Consider the following 21523-nt stretch of genomic DNA (forward strand, 5'->3'; position numbering starts at 1 on the left):
AAATGAATGCAGAAATCCAGATTAACCCCACTCAGAGCGAGTTCCCGTCAGATTCTGCGATAAGATGCCAGGAAGAGCTGATATTATAGGCAGCCAGCTACTTAGCTTGTTCCCAGCTCAGAGGACACTGTAAGTGTGACAATGTGCTGTCAATGAGGGATGACAGTACACAGCCAACATGGCGTAATGCATTGTTCCTTCCTGGGTCCCTCCTGACAGATGCTCTCCAAGACAGCTGGATCAGCAGCAAGAATGGAGCCGGGATACGAGGGGAGGATATGATATGTGGGCTGATTAGCGAAGGTATACACGTGTCAACAAGCGAGGCCTGGGGATCACGTCGGAGTTTGTGTTAATTGTCAGTTTAAGACAGCGTTACCTACTGATTTTGAGCACAATGCAGGGCTTTGAATAAGCAGCATTGCTGGATGCAGTCGTTTTCTTTCCATTTGTCCATGACCTTTCTTATTCGTAGAGAAAAAATGTCAGCCTGCTAGAACTTTTTCTGTTTCCCATCCAAGAGATCTCCTAAGAAATGACCTTCTCTGCAACAGGCACTCTTCTAAGACTGATGTTGGAGGAGCTTCAAGCCAAGTAAAATAAACACTTTGAATGTTAAGCTGGAACTTGGCAGACATGAACTGAATCATTTTTGTGGACACAGGGAATTTTTATGTTCCATTTTCATTTGACAGTCTAGACGTTTTATGGGTTAGGGAAGAAATCTAGTCTAGGACTTTTGCCTGAAACATCTGTGAAGACATGCTGATGTTCTCTGGACTTTTACTCTTTGTTCCTGGACTTGGGAAGCAGGAAACGATATCTTGTCCCATGTGCTTTATGTCAATTTTGAAAAGATCATTTTTATTACAGATGCACCAAATGTAAAGTCCTGGGCCAATTTCAAAACACCCAAACTGTATTATAGTTTTTGTCTTAGCCACTTTAGAGATGTGTCACACATTATGTTGTCTAATGTTTATTCTTCTGTAATCTTTTGCTCAAAAACACTCTGTACTCTGCCATATACAGTACTCTGTGTATGGCTTGTTTAGTGAGACGCAAATACACAACAGTGGCAGCACAGATTACACGTTTCACAGATTTACTAAGATTTAGGGGCTCTGTGACCATCTTGGATTGTGAAGCCGAGGTTGCTGGGGGTTCTCCAGCTTTCCGAGTTGGAGATCCAACTTGAGGGGACATTCCAGTTCCCACTTAAAATTAATCAGGGCATTCGTTTTAGAATTACTGTAGTCAGTAATCTCAGGCAGCTGTGCCAAACAGCAATATTTTTGTTAAATTAACAACATTTTATGATATTCATGTAATAAAAGCACATTCCCAGTGTTCCTTTAAATGAACTGTCATTGGGAAACCAGAGCTGCTGCAGAGAATGCTGGACTAATGCTGTGTTCTTCTGCTTTGCTAGCAGTTTAATAAATAGTGAATAAACTGAATGTCTCATTAATAATAACCAATAACTAACCAACTAATAAGGCAGCATTAGAAAGCATTGTTTTGTTTTTTTGCTGATTTTGGTCTTCATTTCCTCCTTTATCCTAATGAAACAAAGCATCTTCATAACTGATGAGTTAATGAGTGGTTTTAAAGTCTAATACATCATCACACCGTCTGAACAGTTAACTAGAGGAAAAATGATGTAACAAAACAGAAACACCGGCCATTGCCAACATTAATTAATCAAATAGGTCCACTTAAATATCAATCTTCTACTTACACAGCACGTTAACAGGCTTTAATTTTGAAGAGGTGTTATTTAAGTCAACTCTTTACGTCTAAAACTCAGATAGATAGTTTCAGTATGGCTTGACCTATAAATCCTGCAACCTGTTTTCAGTTCAGTGTTACCATAATGTAAGTTGTCAGCCTTCTTTTTTCTTCTTTAAGTATGTACTGCTGTGAGATGTTTTCCTACTAAAAATTACTTCCAGAAAGGGCAGCTAGTCCATGGGATATTGTGGTGTGCTCCTATTTTAACACCCACTTTAGATCGGCATTTATGAGGTGGTAAATGTAGAAAAAGTGCCTCTCTGTACTGGTGAGCATTCAAGAGCCGTGGGAGCGGCAGCGGCGGCGGGGCCACTGCTGATGTACGTTAACTAAAGCAGACAGGCGGGTTTAGAGTTTCTGATGGAGCAGGTTTGATTGGGTCATAACGTGGCAGCAGTTGTGACGGTGTGGAGGTAAGGCGCGTGTGAAGCCATCTGAGATTTTCCCCTCTAAGCCTGTCTATACATTACTGGAGTGATGAAAGAGTCTTGGTAACGAGACAGGATGTTTGTACTGTCTTGCCATCTCAAGAGACGTCCCCCCCCCCAACGCCGCCATTTCTCCTCCAATACTCCTCCCACACTCAATCTACCTCCCGCTGAGTCTATGGCCTGAAACCCTGACCTCTTCCACTCGCCAACAGTTGCCATATTTGCATTTCCAGTCCACTTAAAGGCAAAGGTGGGGGTGAATGTGGGAGCCCCCCTCCTCTTCCCCTACAAGTACAGCAGGCTTCATTCTCATCCCAGTGACCCCCTGCCCAGGACTACCAACCCGGACAGCAGTCTGGGGTTAATGCACCAAGCACTCCTATTGTCTCTGAATTAATGAAGTGCTCCGTGCCTGTCCCTTCTCATTCAATGACAACGAGACAAATGACAAGTGGTATTGTTTTAAATGGCTATCGACACTCAAGGGGCGCAAAGTCACAGAGTCAGGGCTCCTGTTAGGTCCGATAACGGTAACACCAGCTGCCGTCAGAGTGCCTTCGATGTCCACTCTGGGGTCAATTTGAATGCTAGCAGCACAACGCTTCACACAGGAGAAGGGATTTTATATTGAAATGGATGGTTCTCAGATGGAGGAGGAAGAGTCTGAGCCTGTGTTTTCACCTCAGAAAATGGAAGGTGGGGACTTGGATGTCCTAAAGAATGGCAAGGGAGACCTCTAGTGGCAAAGAGGAGTATTTGATCAGATTGTTTACTGACGCTATTAATACTTAAACCATACTGTTTTAGGTGTGAAATCAGCTCACACCTAAAACCCACACAGGCACATACACAGCTGCAACTCTGAATGAGTGCTGTAAAGAATAAATAAAGTCCTGGTGAAAAGTTTAAAATATTGGGGGTGATCAGAGTGACTTTCAGAATATTTCTTAAAAGAATTTCCACTTGCCTCAGTGCAATTTCTACTTGATTTAAATGCAAGATTATAGTCAAATTGTACCCATTTTGATTTTAATTCCCAAAATGATTATAGCATTGTTTTGGAAAAATGAGAAATTATCTCAAACCTACTCGTATATAGAAAAACGTCAAGATATAAGGACAAACAAAGACTATTTAAAAAAGTCTGGGGTCCTTTTTTAACCGTGAATTTGGATTACTCTGTATCAAATGGGAAGAGCAGTTTTCTTTCTGCTTTGTTTGTTTGTTTTTAAATTAATGTTAATATCCATTTAAGGAAGAAAGGTTGACTAAAATAACAGGAAACAAAATATTATTTCAGATGTCGGGTTTTGTCAAAAAAATTAAAAAAATGTAAAAAAAAAAAAAAAAAGACGACGTAACCCAAGAAAAAATAAACGAATTCCACAACCTAGAAACTGAGAATAGGGAAATATTTGTCAAAACAGTTGTTGCTTATTATTCTGTCAGTATATTAACCAAATAAGGGGACTAATTACTTGAGCTCAAGTGAATCTGGCAGCCAGCTGAGCTGATTAAAAAAGGAAGTGTGGGTGACCAGAAGCCTGATGGGAGAGCTGTGCGATTTTTTTTTTGGGGGGGGGGGGGGGGGGGGGGGAGAGTGGACAAATTGTGGAAAATATCTAAAACATGCAAATCAAAGAAGCTTATGTCTCCAAAAGGAGTGTATCTAATTTGATCATGAGAGCTTCTTTCCATAGATCGTCTTCAGGCCTGTCAAAGTCATTAATTTCTTGGGGTATTTGTGGAAGTAGCTTTGGATGAAAAACAAACGTGAAACCAATTAGGAGGTTGAATTTGAAAGTTGAATAGATAAATGAGAGGAGGCAGCACCATCTTCAAATGGTCCTTTTTTACAGCAGACCCCATGTTTCCTTCAGTGAGGCAGACTTCAGTCTCCCTCAGCCTGTGTGTCGGTCTTTGTTATACTGCACGGCTCACGCTGAGCTGGTGGATGTGTGGGTGCAGCTCAGGGGTGTCAGCTGCACGGTTACGGCTTGTTACGGTGCATCACACCGCTGCAGGTGCGACCTTTATGACTGACCTCTGGCCCTCTCCTGTCATCGCAGTGCTGAGCATTCGCGGTGCCCAGGAGGAGGAGCCCCCAGACCCCCAGCTCATGCGACTGGACAACATGCTTCTGGCAGAGGGCGTGTCCGGACCGGAGAAAGGCGGAGGTTCTGCGGCAGCGGCGGCTGCAGCGGCCGCCTCTGGAGGGGCAGGGGCCGACAACTCAGCAGAGCACTCTGACTACAGGGCCAAGCTGACCCAGATCAGACAGATCTACCACACAGAGCTGGAGAAGTATGAACAGGTAAGAGCAGACGATGCACCTTAGACCAACACCTGACAGAGTGGGAAAATAGGGCTGTGACGTATAGAGAATTTCTACAGAACCATAACACACTGATTTTTTGAAATAGTGTTTTTAGTGCACGCACACACACACACACACACACACACACACACACACACACACACACACACACACACACACACACACACGTATGACCAGCTTAATGATGTTAGGGAGTTTCCTGTGCATTTGCTGTGACAGCAGGACACATCAAAAGCAACATCACGTTGTGCACTTTAATGCCATTTTAGCTTGTCGTGCATCTCCACGTTTTTGTAGCCTGGCACGCACACCACAGCAGGGCTAGAGGCTCAGGCCTGCAAGCACAGTGGTCTCTAAAGGCATTTTTTATGATACATAACTGCCAGAGCAAAGAGATTCCCAGACAGCGCGGGGAGAAGGATTTCTGCAACAGTTGGAAAAGATGAAAAAGTTCTGCTGAAAACTTTGAAAAAAGGAATGAAGCAGTGATATATTCTGTGCTGCGAAGCCTGAAGCGACTCAAGTTTGAGTCAAGGTTATTGAGCTACAGTTCGATTAATTAAACAATGGCCTTAACTGCCGCTTAAAGCTGCTTTCAGTGTATCCTTAAAAGTCTTTAAATTAAATAAGGTCATAATGAAACATCTTATATGTACTTGTAAGAGCCCTTTAAACTTGAGATGCTGTTTTTATGTGAGACTTGTTCTAATACTTTTTATACTTCGAGTAGCTATTATTTTATGCGGTCCGTATATCTTTCCTCGCGGATTTATGCGTGAACCACAAAAAACAAAGAATGCAATAAGATGTGATGAGCAAGTTTAGGAGATGCACCTGGGATGACTTGGCAGGGGATGAAACTATTTGAAGGCAGCTTGTAAGCTTTGCCTTGTAAGATGGATCTTGATGAGGTTCCAGTTTGATTTTAAAAAGTGTGAAACGTGATAGAAAAATAATGTTTAGTAAGCAATGATTTATTTTATTTGTCAAGTAAAATGACCAAAACTTTTCTTAGTTTCAGATTCTCAAATGTGGCAATTTGCAGGTTTATGTGTGATAGAAAATGGAATATTATGAAGTTCCAATAGTTTGATGAGAAAAACATGTTTTTTACTACTTTATCACATTTTACTTCAGGGTTTTCCAGCTCTGCACACTTTGAAGATGCAGTCCTTCTACTTAAAGTACAAAATCAGTTCAAAAACTGATTATATATTGCTGAGCTGGTCCATCTTCCTATATCTGCTTTTCCCTCCTGAACTTTAATCCAGATTTTTTTACTCCTCGCTGAGGCAGGATCACTCTTAAATCAAGTGGCAACCCTTCGACTGTTTCCTCAGTACACGTCAGTAAGAATTCACTTTAGACTGTGTCTTTACCCCAGAATAGTCCATCATATGCAGCCTCTGTGTGTATTCCAAGTATAGTCTTGAAGGGATGCTTTAAAGGAAGGGGGTGATTTTCTCTCATTGCCTTGATAACCGATGCATTCATGACAATAGCATCCCTTTCAGATGAGGCGAGTAAGACAGATGAACACAGAGATAGACAGACACAGACAAAGCCTGACACGGCGAAATCCAGGGAGAGATCGACAGGAGGAGAGGAAATAAAGAAGAGGCGGCAGTAAGAGGCGCGGAGTCGGAGTGTAATATCGTGGCAGATTCACGGCTGGTGTCACATGGGGGGGTGCGATGAATAAAACGTTGTGGCATGTTCGTCTCTCAGGGTTGGCTATGCTGTAAAAAGTGTGTCTGAGAGGGGAACAGCTGTCATTGGTTCCTCTCAACATACTGCCATCACCATTTCTGTTAAATATGAAATATATCAGTGCTTATATTCCCCCTTGGCTCTGCGAGAAAGCTTGCCCCAGAACTACATTAAGAAAAGCGCACGATTTGTGAATTTTAAATACTCGACTCTGCGCGGCAAATTTGACAAATTGAGGTCTCGTCTGCAGTTTTGTCTGACCTTAAGTGAAGTGTGCTCTTGAACGTAATCCTATGTGTGTGTGTTTATCTTCCCTACAGGCGTGTAACGAGTTCACCACCCATGTGATGAACCTGTTGAGAGAGCAGTCACGCACGCGACCCATTTCGCCCAAAGAGATCGAGCGCATGGTGAGCATCATCCACCGCAAGTTCAGCGCCATCCAGATGCAGCTCAAACAGAGCACCTGCGAGGCCGTGATGATCCTGCGCTCCCGCTTCCTCGATGCCAGGTGTGTGCCTTTGCATACAGGTTCAGGTCGTACACGGCACGCTCTGTGCTGCAAATTACAAAATCCTCTACGTGTGCTCTCCTTCTCTGCCTGATATCCATATGAATGGCTGATGTAGGAGGCCTATCATGCCATAAATGTGGTGTAACACATGCTGTTTACCACACATGCTGGACTGGTTTGCATGACTGGGTGCCATTTGGACTTGTATACCCAGCAACACTGGCCAATGAGAGCTTCGTGCATGATCCAAAACACTAACTGCTTCCTTTTTTTTAATGTAATCGCTTGTTCTCTTTGATGCGTGCTTTGGATTTGCATACATTTCTCTAAGGATAAATCTCACTCACTGTCTGAGTTGGAGGCATAACATTTAAATGAGGCATGCACTGCCTTACAAAGCTCCCTATCTATTCTCTTGCAAATGATTGTGGTGGTGCAGCAGCGAAGGGGAAGGGAGAGGAAGAGCTTTCGCTGGTTGAGAGGCACTGCCATGCTCAGCTCCACTGATTAATCTACTGGCTGCTAGAGCCCATGCTGTGCACATTTACATATTCTCATCCAGGCTTTCGAAGCGGGGGACAGAGATTTTAGCACAAATCTCCTCACCGGTGGATCCACGGAAAGAGATTTTCCAGGGTTCCCCTCCAGCTTATGTAAAGCCCTCTTTAGACGTGGCACACGCAGATATGACCTGATGAGTGCAAGAGATGGAGGGGTCGGTCAACTCATGAGCCACCAGCATGTGATATCTGTCTGCTTCAAGGTGTGGTGTTGGCAGGATATCGCTGGATTCATTTTCATATTCAAAGCATGACAGAATGCGTGTTAGCATTTCCTGCTGAGGTTTTACATGGGTGTAAACACACACACACACAAAACAGCAACATACAATAAAGTTGCAATAAAATTCAGTTAAAGCTGTTAAAAATACAAGTGAGCTTTAAAAAGCTATTTCAGTGAAGCTGCATCTCAACAACGTAACCACGCAAACCTTTCATGAGCGATCGAAAAAGTGATCAAAAGCTTATAAAGAGAGAGAATGCAGAGTTATGACTGATAAAGTCAGCAGTTTGAAAAAAATTTGTAAGCCAAGTTTCACTGTTGACACCAGAGCACGTTTTTGACACATTATTTAAAACTGCTCTAAAATTGAAGCGTGGACCTCCGTTTTTTTAACTGTGAACAATGCCAAACGTGGCCATCGAGAGCATTACTACTGAACTGTACACTTCCTCTAAGCGTTTGGGAACATTGTAACATATTTCAGTTTGTAGTTTTAGTTTTGTCACCTGCAAATTCTTTATTTAGTTATTATTCTCACTAACTTTATAGCTGTTTTAAAAAAAACTATTGATCAACCCACTGTACATTACTATACTGCAGATATATCCTTTATCCTTGAAAACAGTGACGTATTTAATAGTTAATTCCTCCTAGATAAGGTGTAATTAATAAAATAAATGCTAGAGCTGTTCCATATTTGCTGGTGTAATGCAGTCAGAATATCAGATTTTCACCACAATGAAATTTGAAATTATATTATCAAACATAGAGATTACTCAAATTACTATTCAGCGTATTTTATCTCTTTTTTGTGAGTATGAATGCAAAAAAGACATGTGCAAATGCACAATTATTTATGATACGTTTAATTGACATCCCAGTGATAATTCTTGAGTTAAATGTTATGTTAATGAATGGGTTTAGGTTTAAACTGCACACTTTAAAACTGTAAAATAAGATTTCCATTGTTGTCCTTTAATTATACATATATATTTAAAAGGGGAAAAAAACACTTAACTTAAAAAATTCTGTCTAATCACAGAGCAAGTACACAAATCCAGAGCAGTCATAGTCAGTATATTCCCAAAACAGTGTTACGGTTTAAAGCGGAGCCCTACCCTGGCTGGTTTTAACGTCTGTATGTCTGAATATTCAAAAGGCAAACACTGCTATTAAACCTTTTAAAAAATGGAGACTGTGATTTCTTCTTTATCTCCCCACAATTAATAGTAGATATTGACTTAATTATTATGACCCAGTTATGTGCTTTTATTGCCAGCCCTAATGCTTTCTTCAGATGCTCATAAACAGAGCTGTAGTGCAGCAATTCTGGGCCTAATTGTTCTCTTGAGTCCTGACAAAGTGTCTCAGTGCAAAGCTGCAGCTAAATTGAAAGTTTCTGGTGCAGCAGAGGTTTTCACAAAGGGGGGTAATGTACATCCACATCAAGGCCAGATAAACCCGCAGAGACCGTGCTGGTGTCAAGCCAACATCATGGATGCTCGGCTTATAACTGATGACCGGCTTGAGTTGGTATCGGCGTGCTGAAAACCACTTCCTCCATATTAAAGCAACCACAATATTTAATAGGGTGAACTTGCAGAAATGTCATGTTTAAAAGTGAATCCAAGATTTCGGATAAGGTTACATTTGTAGTTGTTGTGCAGTTTATTTTAGATTTTTCCTCAGTTTTGGAGATGGCCGCTGTAGAAATGACTGCCGTCTTATGAATACATTGGAACTAAATGACACTTGCATTGTGGTGCGTAAGTGCCAAGAATACATTTTAAAACTCAGCAGCGATGCATCTTTCCAAAGTCATGACCTGATTATAGTAAGAATGCACAAACTTTGTCATGAGCTATTTTATGGAGGAACAATTTTCTTTCTGCCAAACTACAGACAATGAGGGCGAGGCTGGCTAACTAAAGAAAAAAGACACGTCCATCCATCTTTTACAATTTCCCCGATTGTCTCGTCCCATTATATTTAAGAGAAAGCAAACATCTCTGCAGTGGAAAAGTCCCAAACTGTTACCTTGTGGATAAAGGCTGGAGGAGAAATAAGCAAATTTGATTTTGAGATCAGAGCGCTTATGACTTCTCTCTGTAATGATAGTTCCCCAGCGTTTCTTACCAGTTCCATGTTGTTATCGTTGCTCTAAACTTAATTTTATCCCCGTTTGAACCTTCACTGTTCTCTTTGCAGACGAAAAAGACGAAACTTCAACAAGCAGGCGACAGAGATCCTGAATGAATATTTCTACTCGCACCTCAGTAACCCCTACCCCAGCGAGGAGGCTAAAGAAGAGCTGGCAAAGAAGTGCGCCATCACAGTGGCCCAGGTACACCGCAGATCACCGCCACCTCACAGCACCTGTAGGAACACTGCCGTACACAGAGTAGCAGGACAAAGACGAGTTTTAATATGAAGCTGGCGCAGAGCGTCTTGGCAAGTAACCTAATAATATGTTTTGTGACTGTCATGAGTACAGACAGCGTCTCTAATCTTTTAGCAGTGCCTTTCATTGAGACAACAAAGGACTTAAAGTATAAATACGCCTTGTCATGAGTCTGTAATCTCGTAAATCAAACCAGACAAAGCTATTTTTGACCAGTGACACAGTGTTCCTATTGAAGTAATGCAAGCTAAGCACAACTCAGCTGTCATAGTTCTTATTGATCTAATCTTATAGTGGATCACATGCACCACTTGCAACATAAATTCTAAATACAGTCCAAGTACTTTTACAAAGTGTGACACAAATGGTGAGAAATCCAGCATACTTTGTGCACGTATTTTTTGGGGGGTAAACGAAGTGAAAATAAAATAGACTGAAGTTTCTAATCGAACATCTTCGAGAAAGCAACTAATTGATTAATCAGCAGCTGCTTTCAGCTTGTGAAATTCAGCGCTGGGATCATTTGAGGCATTTGATGATTAAATCTAACGGTAACTTAACCAACATCTGTCTCATGGCGAGTGCGAAGACTAAAACATCTTTGCATTCCAGCACTCAGGTTGTTTCACTCCTGTGAGAGTTGATAATACGGAAAGCAATGACAACACCAAGGTAAACAGCAGTTTGTGTTTTGAATCCATCATTTGGGAATGGATTGTTTTCTCAATTGGTTTCATTAATTTCTAAGGAATGATTGGAGGGTGCAGCTGGGCCTGATTGTGGAAGCAGCTCGGTAGCCGAATGATTTGTAGAGTTTCCGTTTCTTGGCCATAATAAAGGAGAATGTTTACCTACTCTGTGCATTGGAAACTTTGCAGGATTGATTTGGTTTTCATTTTAATGTTGTTTATCATTAGCGCTGGGATTACCCCCCCGGCTTCATCTGGGAGTCCATTAGCCGTAATGGGTGTTAGCGGATGTTGACTGATTGGTGCTTGCGTGAGTTCTGATGATAGCTGCAGTCATGGTGACATAATGAGACTGTTATTGGCAATCATTCCATTCTGGCACTAATGCAGATTCACAGCACCAGTCTGTGAAGCCCATACCTCTGACAGAGGCTCTCTGCAGTGTTTTGCATGCCATTAAGGCCATGCAAGCTAAACACTGCCATGGTTTTTCTGAGAGCCTCTGTGTGGTAATATGTCGTGACAATTAAACTATATTCTTTTGTTTGTCTGCTCAGGTTTCCAACTGGTTCGGGAATAAAAGAATCAGATACAAGAAAAACATTGGTAAGTTCCAAGAAGAAGCCAACATGTACGCTGCGAGAACTGCCGTGAATGCGGCTAATGCATCCTCACATGGAAGCCAAGCAAATTCACCCTCAACTCCAAACTCTGCAGGTGAGACAGGAAGTCCCTGGCTCTGCTCAGCTATTAGATATGTGCCTCCTCTGTGTACTACAACTTAGTCAATTTTAGAGTTTTTTCATTGCTGATGCTGGTAATTTGTAAAGGAGCAAAAAGTAGATCTGTCAGGCAAACTCAGTTATACACAGAACATGCCTAAAACCTGACAAAGCACCATCGTTACTGCTGAACAAATTAAACATTTCCCCTTCACGACTCTAATTACCCCCCCTAGTACTAAAATATGTCCGATTAGACGACCTGAACCCCGTGCCAAGTCTCCATAATCTCACTGTCCTCTTGTCTGGGTCTCAATTAATCCTGTTCTTCATGTATGCTTATTAAACTCTGTATTTATCACGGTCTCTGCTGACACTCTAAGGATAAGTCTGGTAGTATTCTACATTTTTCTTATTTTTGGTGAATAACAGTGGAAAAAAGACTAACAGTGAATTGACCCCACTTACTTTTCTTGTTGAGCCACATTAGTGTACAGAGATGATTAACTCTGACGTCTCATCACGATTACCTAATCCTAGGCAATCAAAAAATGTACTTCATATTTTTTTACAACTGTTACCAAGTGCTGCCAATCAGAGGAAAAAAACGTATCATTCCAACCGAAATACATCAAAACTATTCAGGTTTTCCAGAAAAGTCTATTTCTGCCTTATCCGGTATATAGAATTAGGGTTAACGTTGCCACCTTCTATCAAACCATCACATCTACATTCCTTTTTTTACCTTTCATACACACATTGTAGTTTGTTTGGGGTTTTTTTAATATACCACCTATACCATGTTCATATGAAAAATACCTGCAACATAAATTTCAATTCACACTTGCTTAAATTGCCTAAAATATATAGAAAAATGTTAAAGTTGCCTCTTTCATTAGTAGAATGAAGGATTCAAGTCTTACAGGACATTAATATTTAATCAATTTTTTTCTTTTTTTTTTTTGCTAAATGTGTAAATAGCCACAGGTGAAATAAAGCTTTTAAAATTAAATACACTACGTGTTTTAATTAGTAGCCTTTATTAAAAACTGCAATGCCCTGCTGTTATGAGATATTACTTATTTTTAGTTAAGAATGAAAGTTAATTTATGTAATCAATTTTTATAGCAATTTTTGTAGTGGATATTAATTTGACCTAGGAACACTTAACAAAAACATTGTTTGGTTTTTACCAAATAACAACGTTAAGATTGAAAACAGAGCGTTAGTTTGCTTTAATGTCTAGCAGTCGTAATTCTGCATTTTAAGCCACAACATTAAAGCTCAGCTCGCATGTTTAGATCGATATATAGAGCTTTAGCCTGAATAGTGAAGATGATCTTCAGGCCAGGAGAAATATAATTTATATAATCATAGTGTAGTGGTTTACACATGTGCCTGACATGTAAAAGATCCCATTCAAGACTGCGACAAGACAAATACCCAAAAGTTCTGTGTCAGGAAAGGCAGCTGATTTAAAAATCTTTGCCAAATCCCTCTTTAGCAGAAGTAGTTCTTAATTCAGGACTAACATTGAACAGATAAATGGCAAATGAAATGGAAATAAGAGAAAAAAATATAAAAACCTGTTGACTGCTGTTCCCGGTAGTTTAACTACACTCCTGCATGTGGAGTCCAGGTAGCCCTAGGCCTCAAACTGACCAGCTTCAGAGTTCAGCAGTAATCCAGTAACATCAAAAGATGTGCAACCCCTAGGTCTGAGGGTGGATCGAAAGGACCACCTGCCTGTGCCTAAATTACCTAAATATCACTCGCAGACTTGACACACATTTAATGGGACTGGCGTGGCAGCCATCTTGGAACCTTGAAATCTTATTAGCCTCTATTCCCCTTGTTATGGCTCCCTCTGGTGATGGATAATCCACCTAGTACCACACTAAGACTCTGATATGTTGCCATGTTTACTTTGTGATGATTCCCAGGCTGTTTTCTGTCACCGTGACCCCCCCTAGCCACACGTTTATTGTAGTAACAGCTCCCCCTCATCTTAATCAGTCAAAATAAAAAACATCTCTCCCCATACTTTTTGCATAAGCGTTATATCATTCTTCTTCTGTGGTATTTTCTCCAGAGGCAGACAAACCCTCTGCCTCCTGTTGACACCAGCACATCCATGCTCACTGTACATGTGTGGTCATATATTAATGCTTTACAGGTGTGCTTATACACTTTATGTATTGCATAAAGTAGTAAAAATTTGAAAGAATGCCAGACTTATCTTTTTCTACAGTCCAGTGTTGTTGGGAAATGTTTATCATTTGCTGTCTTCCATGGATGAAATATCAGACTTAAGAAGAAGAATGGCTTTTTCGGGCTTCTTAAAATGTCTTTTAAATGTTGTATTCTCCAAAAAAACACAACAACAAGTCACCATCACTAAAGATAGTTTTGTCTTTCAATGAAAGCAGTCCAGGCTACTTGAATGAGACAGCAATTGAGTGCATTTCTTATTAATCTGGGCTCCTTTCTTAATTCTTTTTTGCTAATATGTAAACAGATTACCTGGTAAAACATATACCTGATACACTACTTCTCGGTCCTCACTTCACCCCCCCTGGTCTAACAGCCTGCACGGCTGCTAGCTAACCCTCTGCATGCTGCTCCTCCAGGCTGCTTCCTGAACGGGCTGACTTGCTCCTCTTTGCTTGCTCTCTGTCTCTCTGTGATTCGACTGCTCCCTCTCTCCTTTCAGGTTCTGGTGGCTCTTTTAACATGTCAAACTCGGGGGACTTGTTCATGAGCGTGCAGTCTCTCAATGGGGACTCGTACCAGGGGGCTCAGGTGGGAGCCAACGTGCAGTCGCAGGTAGGGCCCCAAAGCAGAACAGAAGGTGATACAGGGGCGGATCGAGTACTGATCTTTGTAACGCCAGACTCGTCATGCACAGGTTTTAGATGAATTAACTAGTAACTAGGGTAATTTCACCCTCGTAGTATCAGGAAGCATCTGATAATGCTTAAATTAATTTATATTAGCTTAAAAGAACTGCAGAAATATGACAGTGCATCTACAGCCAAACCAGCCAATTCCAAGGAAGCTAGCAAGATGGACTGCATTGATTCAACCTCAAAAAGCCACGCCCACTGGAGGGGAAACGATTCAGTTGATGCTACACTTTTGTGTTTTAGCATTCAGTATTTAATTAGCACTTACAAAGCTAAGGTTAGATATCTTTTAGTCAACTAAGTTTATCACCAGCTATGCTTTCTGAGTCATCCACATTCCACTATAATGGAAGTTATGCAACTGTTATTCTCATTTCAAACTCCATTTTTTGTTATTCTTAGAATAGCTTTGCATGAACCACAACATCATCATCTGTATTTACTTTATACTAGGAGTTGTGCAGCCTTTTAGTTCAAGCTTTGTCTGAAACAATTCAGTTTAGCTCCCTCCCTTGCAATTTCCTCCTGATTGGCCACTTTTATAAATAGGTCTGAACAGCAGTGGGTGGAGCCTCTGTGTTCACGTTATGATCATATTAAGAGTATCCCCTCTCAGTGAGAACATCCCGAGCCAAGACAAGAAAAGCATCTGAAATGTTTGCCATATTTAATACAAGCAGAAAGTAAGGAAATGCATAACAAGTAGCTTTTAACTTACAGAAATATAGGTGTAAAACTGACATTTTGATATTTGACTTATTAACAACAAATAATGACTCTCATTAATAATAATTAAGCACAGTCCTGCCTGAAATAGTCAAACTGATGTGGGTTATACCTGTTGGTACTGTTTTCCATCACCCTGGTGCTTTTGGGAATTTTTTTAATTTATTTTTTTCTTCTAACAGATGAAACTCACATGGAGGCTTCTAATAACTTGTTTCCCCTCTGATGTGGGCGGGACTTAATTGCCCTCTACCTCTGTGCACTTACTTGTACTCATACACTACTTGTTAACAAAATAAGATTCAGACCCTTTTTCTATAGTGGGACTTGGATAGCATTTGTGGGACTAATAGGGGACCTTTTATTTGTCATGTTTTAATGATTTCTGCTTTGACTGGCACATGCTGTTAATGACGAATCTTCTTAATCTAAATATTGTTAATCTTGCTGGCATAAGAGCATGTGTTCAACTTATTTTCTAATAAACTTCCTTTTTACCCTTGTCATGCACACCCCCTCCAAAAGAAAACACCCAGCTGCTTACTTTTACCTTGATGGAAAAGAGTCATTAATACCCCAGTCTCAAGGGCAGAAGATTTGTCATCCTGTATTCATCCTACAAACAGTTTGATTTCAGCTGGCAAAAACCAAACATCTCTTTATCCTGAATTCCCTTTTTGTTTTGGACTTTGTTGTCTCCAAGGACATACTTGCAGCAGTGTACTCTTGTTGTCTCTCTTGTTGTCTTGTCATCTCTCTCTTTTCTCTTGTGCTTCTCTTGTGTTGACTCTGACCTTGCTTTGTCTGCTCTTTCTGAATGTTTCAGGTGGATACCCTTCGCCATGTTATCAGTCAGACAGGCGGATACAGTGAAGGACTCACAGCCAACCAGATGTACAGTCCGCAGGGCATCAATGTAAGCTTTCCTTTTTTCCCCCTTTGTTTTTCCTTTCTCTCCCTACCAATTATTTCAAAGCCATAGGGCTCAGAATGCCACTTAGTAGGACTTGTCTCCACTCCATGGTCACCTAGTTGATTGCTTCTCTAGCACTCGTGCCACAGGCAGCACGGTACCCACCGTACGCAGGCGTGGTGCTGGCCACACACATGCAGAGCCGCCTTCTGAGCCTGTCATGTTCAATCAGGCCTGGAGTAGCACCTGCAGCCACGTATGGTCAGCCGTGAGAGAGCCGCACAAACAGGTGACACCTCTTTGCTCTGGACTTCAGCTCCCTCTGACCACCTGACCCGTGATTAGCAGCCCCAAGGCCAGAAGTTCCCATTAATGCCCCACAGGAGACATCAGCACCGTCCCGCTAAAAATAAAACCTCACGCTCCTGGAAACGACTCCTCATGTGCCATAGGGGTTTGTCCCCGACGTGTTTGTCTTATTTTTCTGCAGAGTTCGGGTTTAGATGTGGGGGTATGAGGGGTGGGGTGGGGGTTGCTAGCTGGCGGCGGCAAACAGTAGGGAAATTCACAGCGACAAGCCGTGTCGTAAAGGGGAAAATCGATAAGACAGACACAAGGAGAGCAGAGTGTGGACTTGGGACAGCAATCCAAGCGCATTGCTCAGATCATGTTCCTGCCACACTAATGGCCCTGACAGCGAGCCGCGCTGAGGACGAGGACGGTCACAGCCGCGGCTGGGTTCCTCCGCTGTCGTCGTCGTGCCTCACTGGCCATATGATAATCAGATGAAATGTCTCCCGTATAAAAACATGTATGTGTATTCAAATAGGCTTCCTGGCTGCTCCAAGCGCATCCCACAGCTAGCTGTGCTAACCCTGAGAGGACGCTAACGTATTCAGGCCCTGTTCTTTCTCAGTCCTTTGACCTCACAGATACGGTTCTCCTTGGACGCCTGCTTGCTCTACCACATCTTACACTGCCACAGTATGCTGTGTTATTCACTTTTATACCCTGTAAAGAAGCTCTGCAATGCATAATGTAGGAGCAGGATATCTGTCTGGCAGCCTGTTTGCCTGTGATTTATGTTGCTAAGGCTGGTAAATTAGGAATCTCTGCTCTTCACTTGCCTGTTTTTTCTCCAATCCATGCACGACAGTTTAGTTTGATATAATGTTTTAGCAGATAATAGTAAGTTATGACAAAGCTGTCTTTTGTAGAAAACTAGATTTTTTCCACTGAGGTATCTCAACCTCTTTTGGCCTTTATTTTGCAGAATTCAGGGCATAGAAGCACTTTTGTTGTAATGTACAATTTACAAAATACATCATAAGTGGTTTTTGGTTTGTCTTTGCATAAAAGTTATATATATATATATATATATATATATCGAAAATGGCAACGCTTTTATAACTTCATTGTTAATTAAATGCAGGAACGACCTGTATCCCGAAAAAAACAAACAGTTTTAGAGACTTGTCAAGACAGACTTTAGTGAATCTTGTGTCTAATACAAAAAAGCCTGCTGGATAATGACTGCTGCGGGTGATTACATTATACAATCTGACCCCTCCACTTTTGATTACACATTACAAGCTGTGAAATGAAAGGCTGTCGAGGACCATTTCCAATTTTTCTGATGGTTTTAAATTCGCTATTAACACCCTAAATGCTCTTTAACAGGCCTGTCTCTGGCGGTGAAAAGGACCTCCAGAGTTCTTATTGTATGTTAATTCCTACTGTCAGCATCGTAATTAGTGCATGTTTTGTTTCAGACGCCCTTCCATACAATTTACATATATTCATATTGTTTAAAATGACAGCAGCAGGAATTTATTTCAAGACGAAATCTTGCACAAGTTGACTTTTCCTCTCTTTATTGTTGTCATTGCTTAAATGAGTGAGTGTGCAGTGTATGATGGGGTAATTCTGTTTCTGCTCAGCTGGAAACACGGCAGTATTTTTTTTTATGTCAGTCTTATTCTGAATTATTAGCTGTAATGTGAGCTGTGTTAGCTTTTCCGCCAATCCAGGAGGCAGTTTGACTTAAGGCTGTGTTTGACTGCGTAGTTCAAAGTATCCCAGCGTTGGTGCACTATCTTGCCCTCAGGACTTCTATTCGTTTTTTTTATCTCAGTGTGTTTGAGCTGCATCGAGTAATGAACAGAAGAGCAACTCACTCACGCCCCACTTCTGGTTCTCTCTGATTCTTTTCCCCTCCCAGGCAAACGGCGGCTGGCAAGATGCTCCAACCCCCTCATCAGTGACATCACCTACAGAAGGACCTGGAAGCGTTCACTCCGATACCTCCAACTGATCCTCCACCCACCTGCTTCCTCTTGATTCCCACTTTCCTCGATCCACCACAACTCTCCCTTCCAAAACTTATACCCTGACCCCCTTTTTTTGGGACTGGATGGGAAACGGCGCGGCACAGTCGGGGTCTGGAGATGACGTTTTCACCATTACGGATAAAACTGTTCACTTTTCCTATCTGGACCACCGCGGCACCGTTAGCAGCCTGCGTAGGGGACTCATATTCACACCACACAGTTTGTACAGTTTCCACTTGATGTCCATGTTGCCTCTTTGTATTTCTCTTTACAGTATATATTCACACAGTAGGCTCACAGCAGCGTATTGGCCCACATCTTGTAAATTGAGATGCTTTCACACTACCTCTATTCGAAATAATAACATAGCAAACAAAATTTAAACGGCTTCGGTTTTACAAAGTTTCGTATTTTTACAAATTTATCACACACCACATCGAGCCCTATCGTTACACGTCTGTTTTCAATACCAGATTACTTTTCTTTTTTTTACCTATGGTGCCAAAGTTCAGCTCTGGAGGTGAATTTTGAAAACATTGTTGTCTCATGTCCTTAAATTTCTCATGCCATACATTGTGACATATTATTATTATTATTATTATGTTAGTCCATTTATATTAGTAAGCTGATATCCAAGTATTCAGCCTCGGTTTGTATTGTTTGTATTCAGAACTTCTACAGCAGACACTGACATTTAAGACCTTTTATTGCTTTGTGCCATAGTAGCTACGTTTCAGCTAACACGCGGTACAACAGTGCAGAGACTTTACAATCTTAAAGCGAGAAATTAAGGAATTGAGCTCAAAGACGTATATATTAAAGCACAATAACATCTACTGATTAAAGTCAAAGGGGAGCATTTGTAAATGTGAAAAAAAAAGAAAAACTGTTTAAATCTAACAGTGAGACAAACGGATCCAAATACTGCTGGTAACCAAACAGTAATTCAGTTTTTAAGGTATCATGTCATCAGGATTGAACACATCGCATGTCCTTTCTCATTCATGTATGGAATCACATTTGTGCCAAAAGTCCGAGCACGAGACGAATCATTTTGAGAACAGAAGATTTTTGGTTTTGCTCAACTTATTCTTTTCCAATAAATAAATTGGAAAAGTCAATAAAAATGTGCAAAATTTGATAAAAATAAATAATCGTTTCCTATTAAAGTTTGTAAAACTGGAACATGCTAAAAAATGTAATAGATATGTCTCTGCAATATTCTTTTTTTTTTTTTCTGTTCAAAATGTCTCACTGAATCCTCAGGATTTAGTCACAAATCTAATCGGCATGTGTTCATCTTGATCTGCCTGACCTGTTTTGTAACCTCTGATAACATCAGAGAGAACGTCTGACGTTAGAAAGTAATTATATTCTCACTTATTCACTTTTTTCTTTGTTTAAAATGACACTACACTCATGAACATGATGCCAATCTGAAATGTGAAATTAAATTTGTGACCTTTGTCGTATGTACAGTACAATGTATACATGATTACAATAGTCCTCATGAGCATTTACATACTTTGATACCAAAAAAAGGCAGAATTTTATCCTCCTCATTGGGATCAGCTTTATCGAGGGTTTTCTTTTTCCTGTTTTTGAATGGTTTTAGTATCTGCAGTGCTAGTGAGCATCTCATTATGCTCCAGTACTCTGTATCCAAAGCCAGAAAAATGCACTTGGAATACAGTAGTGTTTATATAAATTCAAATGAAAACAAATACCCTGATGGCACACAAATCCAGAAGATGTTTGGATATATTTTTATGTGTCTCCATTTTGCAAATAAGTCATCTTTTTTGTTTCACTTGATATTCTTTTGACTGTTTTTCTTTTTATGCTACCATTATGTGTGAATTGCCCAAGAATGCTCTATATACAGTATGTAGATATGCGCCTTTACTCTTTTTTTGCATCTTTGAATTTGGACAGTAGCTATTTTAATGCAGCCTCTTTGAGTTCCTGTTGGATTTACGGTGAAATCCTTCTTATTCTTTTGTACTCATGTCACATGTTACAACCCTGCGTCCAAAATGGCTACTGTCCCATTAAAGGTGACGTGAAAAGTTAGCGTTAACATTGCCCTCTCTTTGGCTTTTATTTTAGCTGAACTGAACCCTGAGAGAAAATTCAGTCCCGAGATCCCAAACAGCCTGAAAACCACAGGTATTTTTTTAACAGTATTTATTACACACGTATGAAATCATGGATGTCTCAGAGCTTGGGCGTTGAGATCTACGACGGCGTGATGGCAACAGACAAACTCATTTGAATGACTCAGAGCGGCTCCCCTCTCGACTCACCTGCTCAGTATTACAGCCGAGGGGGCGAGCACCATTGAAATGATGCACAGAACCTGCCTCAGTCGTGTCTTTGGAAGTCATTGGAGTGAACTGACAGCGGCGGCCATGCAAGGCAAACACGAGGATTGTTTTTGCACCCCTCAAAAAAAGGCTTAACTCTACTTTTCACATTGCCTGTCAAATATTATCGAAGCTTCATGTAATGATGCTTTTTAGTTTTTGAATATAAAAGGTAAAAGAGACATGAAAAGAAAGATGACCAATTTGTAAAACATGAAATGTTTTATTTGTTGCATGTCTTTTTGTTCTTCAATAAAATAACGTACTGCAGTGTTTTGAATGTTAACTTCTTTTTTATAAGGATTTCAGAGTGAAATCGTGGAGCCTTTTTCTTGACAGGTTTTAACTTTTAAGATCTCTGCGTATGTAAAAAGGTATCAAATGGAAAACTATTGTCTTTTTAATTCCGATTCAAAACTTGTTTTCTGTGGAGAAAAATAGCTGAAAGGTGTAGGTTTTATGGTCTCTTAATTTGTACTGGCAATGCGTATCCCAAATAAATAGTTTCTTTTGTTGCATAAACGGAGGTTTTGTCATTTTTCTGGTGAAGTTTTGTTTGCTCTTTGTGCTTTTCTCCACCACAAACTTGAGCGTGGTGTTTCCAGCAGACTTTTGTAACAGGGTCAGGGTCAGAAGTCACTGTAGGATACAAGTTAACACATTGTAGACTTGTCAGTCCAACACCTCTGGATAGCATTGCACGTCTCACTTCCAACTAGGCTGTGGCATGGAGGCATTTTATCACCACTAACATAGCACCGGAGCTTGGCCTGAGCTGCCGAGGGTGTGAAGGGGACATTTTCACAGTTTTCACAGTGAGTGAAAGCTGTGTGCTCCCGGCAGACAGACACCTCCTCTATCCCCCACCACCCTTCCCCACACCCAGCGCTCCCTCTGAGG

The 21523-nt window shown here is 40.9% G+C and overlaps 1 protein-coding gene across 3 annotated transcripts in view; it reads left to right on the forward strand.

The window, feature by feature from the left end:
• Window positions 1-21145, forward strand: part of LOC113015590 (pre-B-cell leukemia transcription factor 1) — a 63536-nt gene extending 42391 nt beyond the window's left edge. Inside the window, exons 3-9 of one of the 3 annotated variants that reach the window (XM_026157612.1) lie at window positions 4295-4539; window positions 6594-6784; window positions 9779-9914; window positions 11218-11377; window positions 14096-14208; window positions 15841-15930; window positions 18149-21145. In XM_026157612.1, the coding sequence (XP_026013397.1) occupies window positions 4295-4539; window positions 6594-6784; window positions 9779-9914; window positions 11218-11377; window positions 14096-14208; window positions 15841-15930; window positions 18149-18241 (1028 nt within the window). In that variant the 3' untranslated portion in view covers window positions 18242-21145. The remainder of the gene's footprint in view (window positions 1-4294; window positions 4540-6593; window positions 6785-9778; window positions 9915-11217; window positions 11378-14095; window positions 14209-15840; window positions 15931-18148) is intronic. The other 2 variants (XM_026157613.1, XM_026157614.1) reach the window with 2 other exon arrangements.
• Window positions 21146-21523: the final 378 nt, after the last annotated feature.

Source organism: Astatotilapia calliptera, chromosome 23 (genome assembly GCF_900246225.1).
Source record: "Astatotilapia calliptera chromosome 23, fAstCal1.2, whole genome shotgun sequence".
Lineage (NCBI taxonomy): Eukaryota > Metazoa > Chordata > Actinopteri > Cichliformes > Cichlidae > Astatotilapia > Astatotilapia calliptera.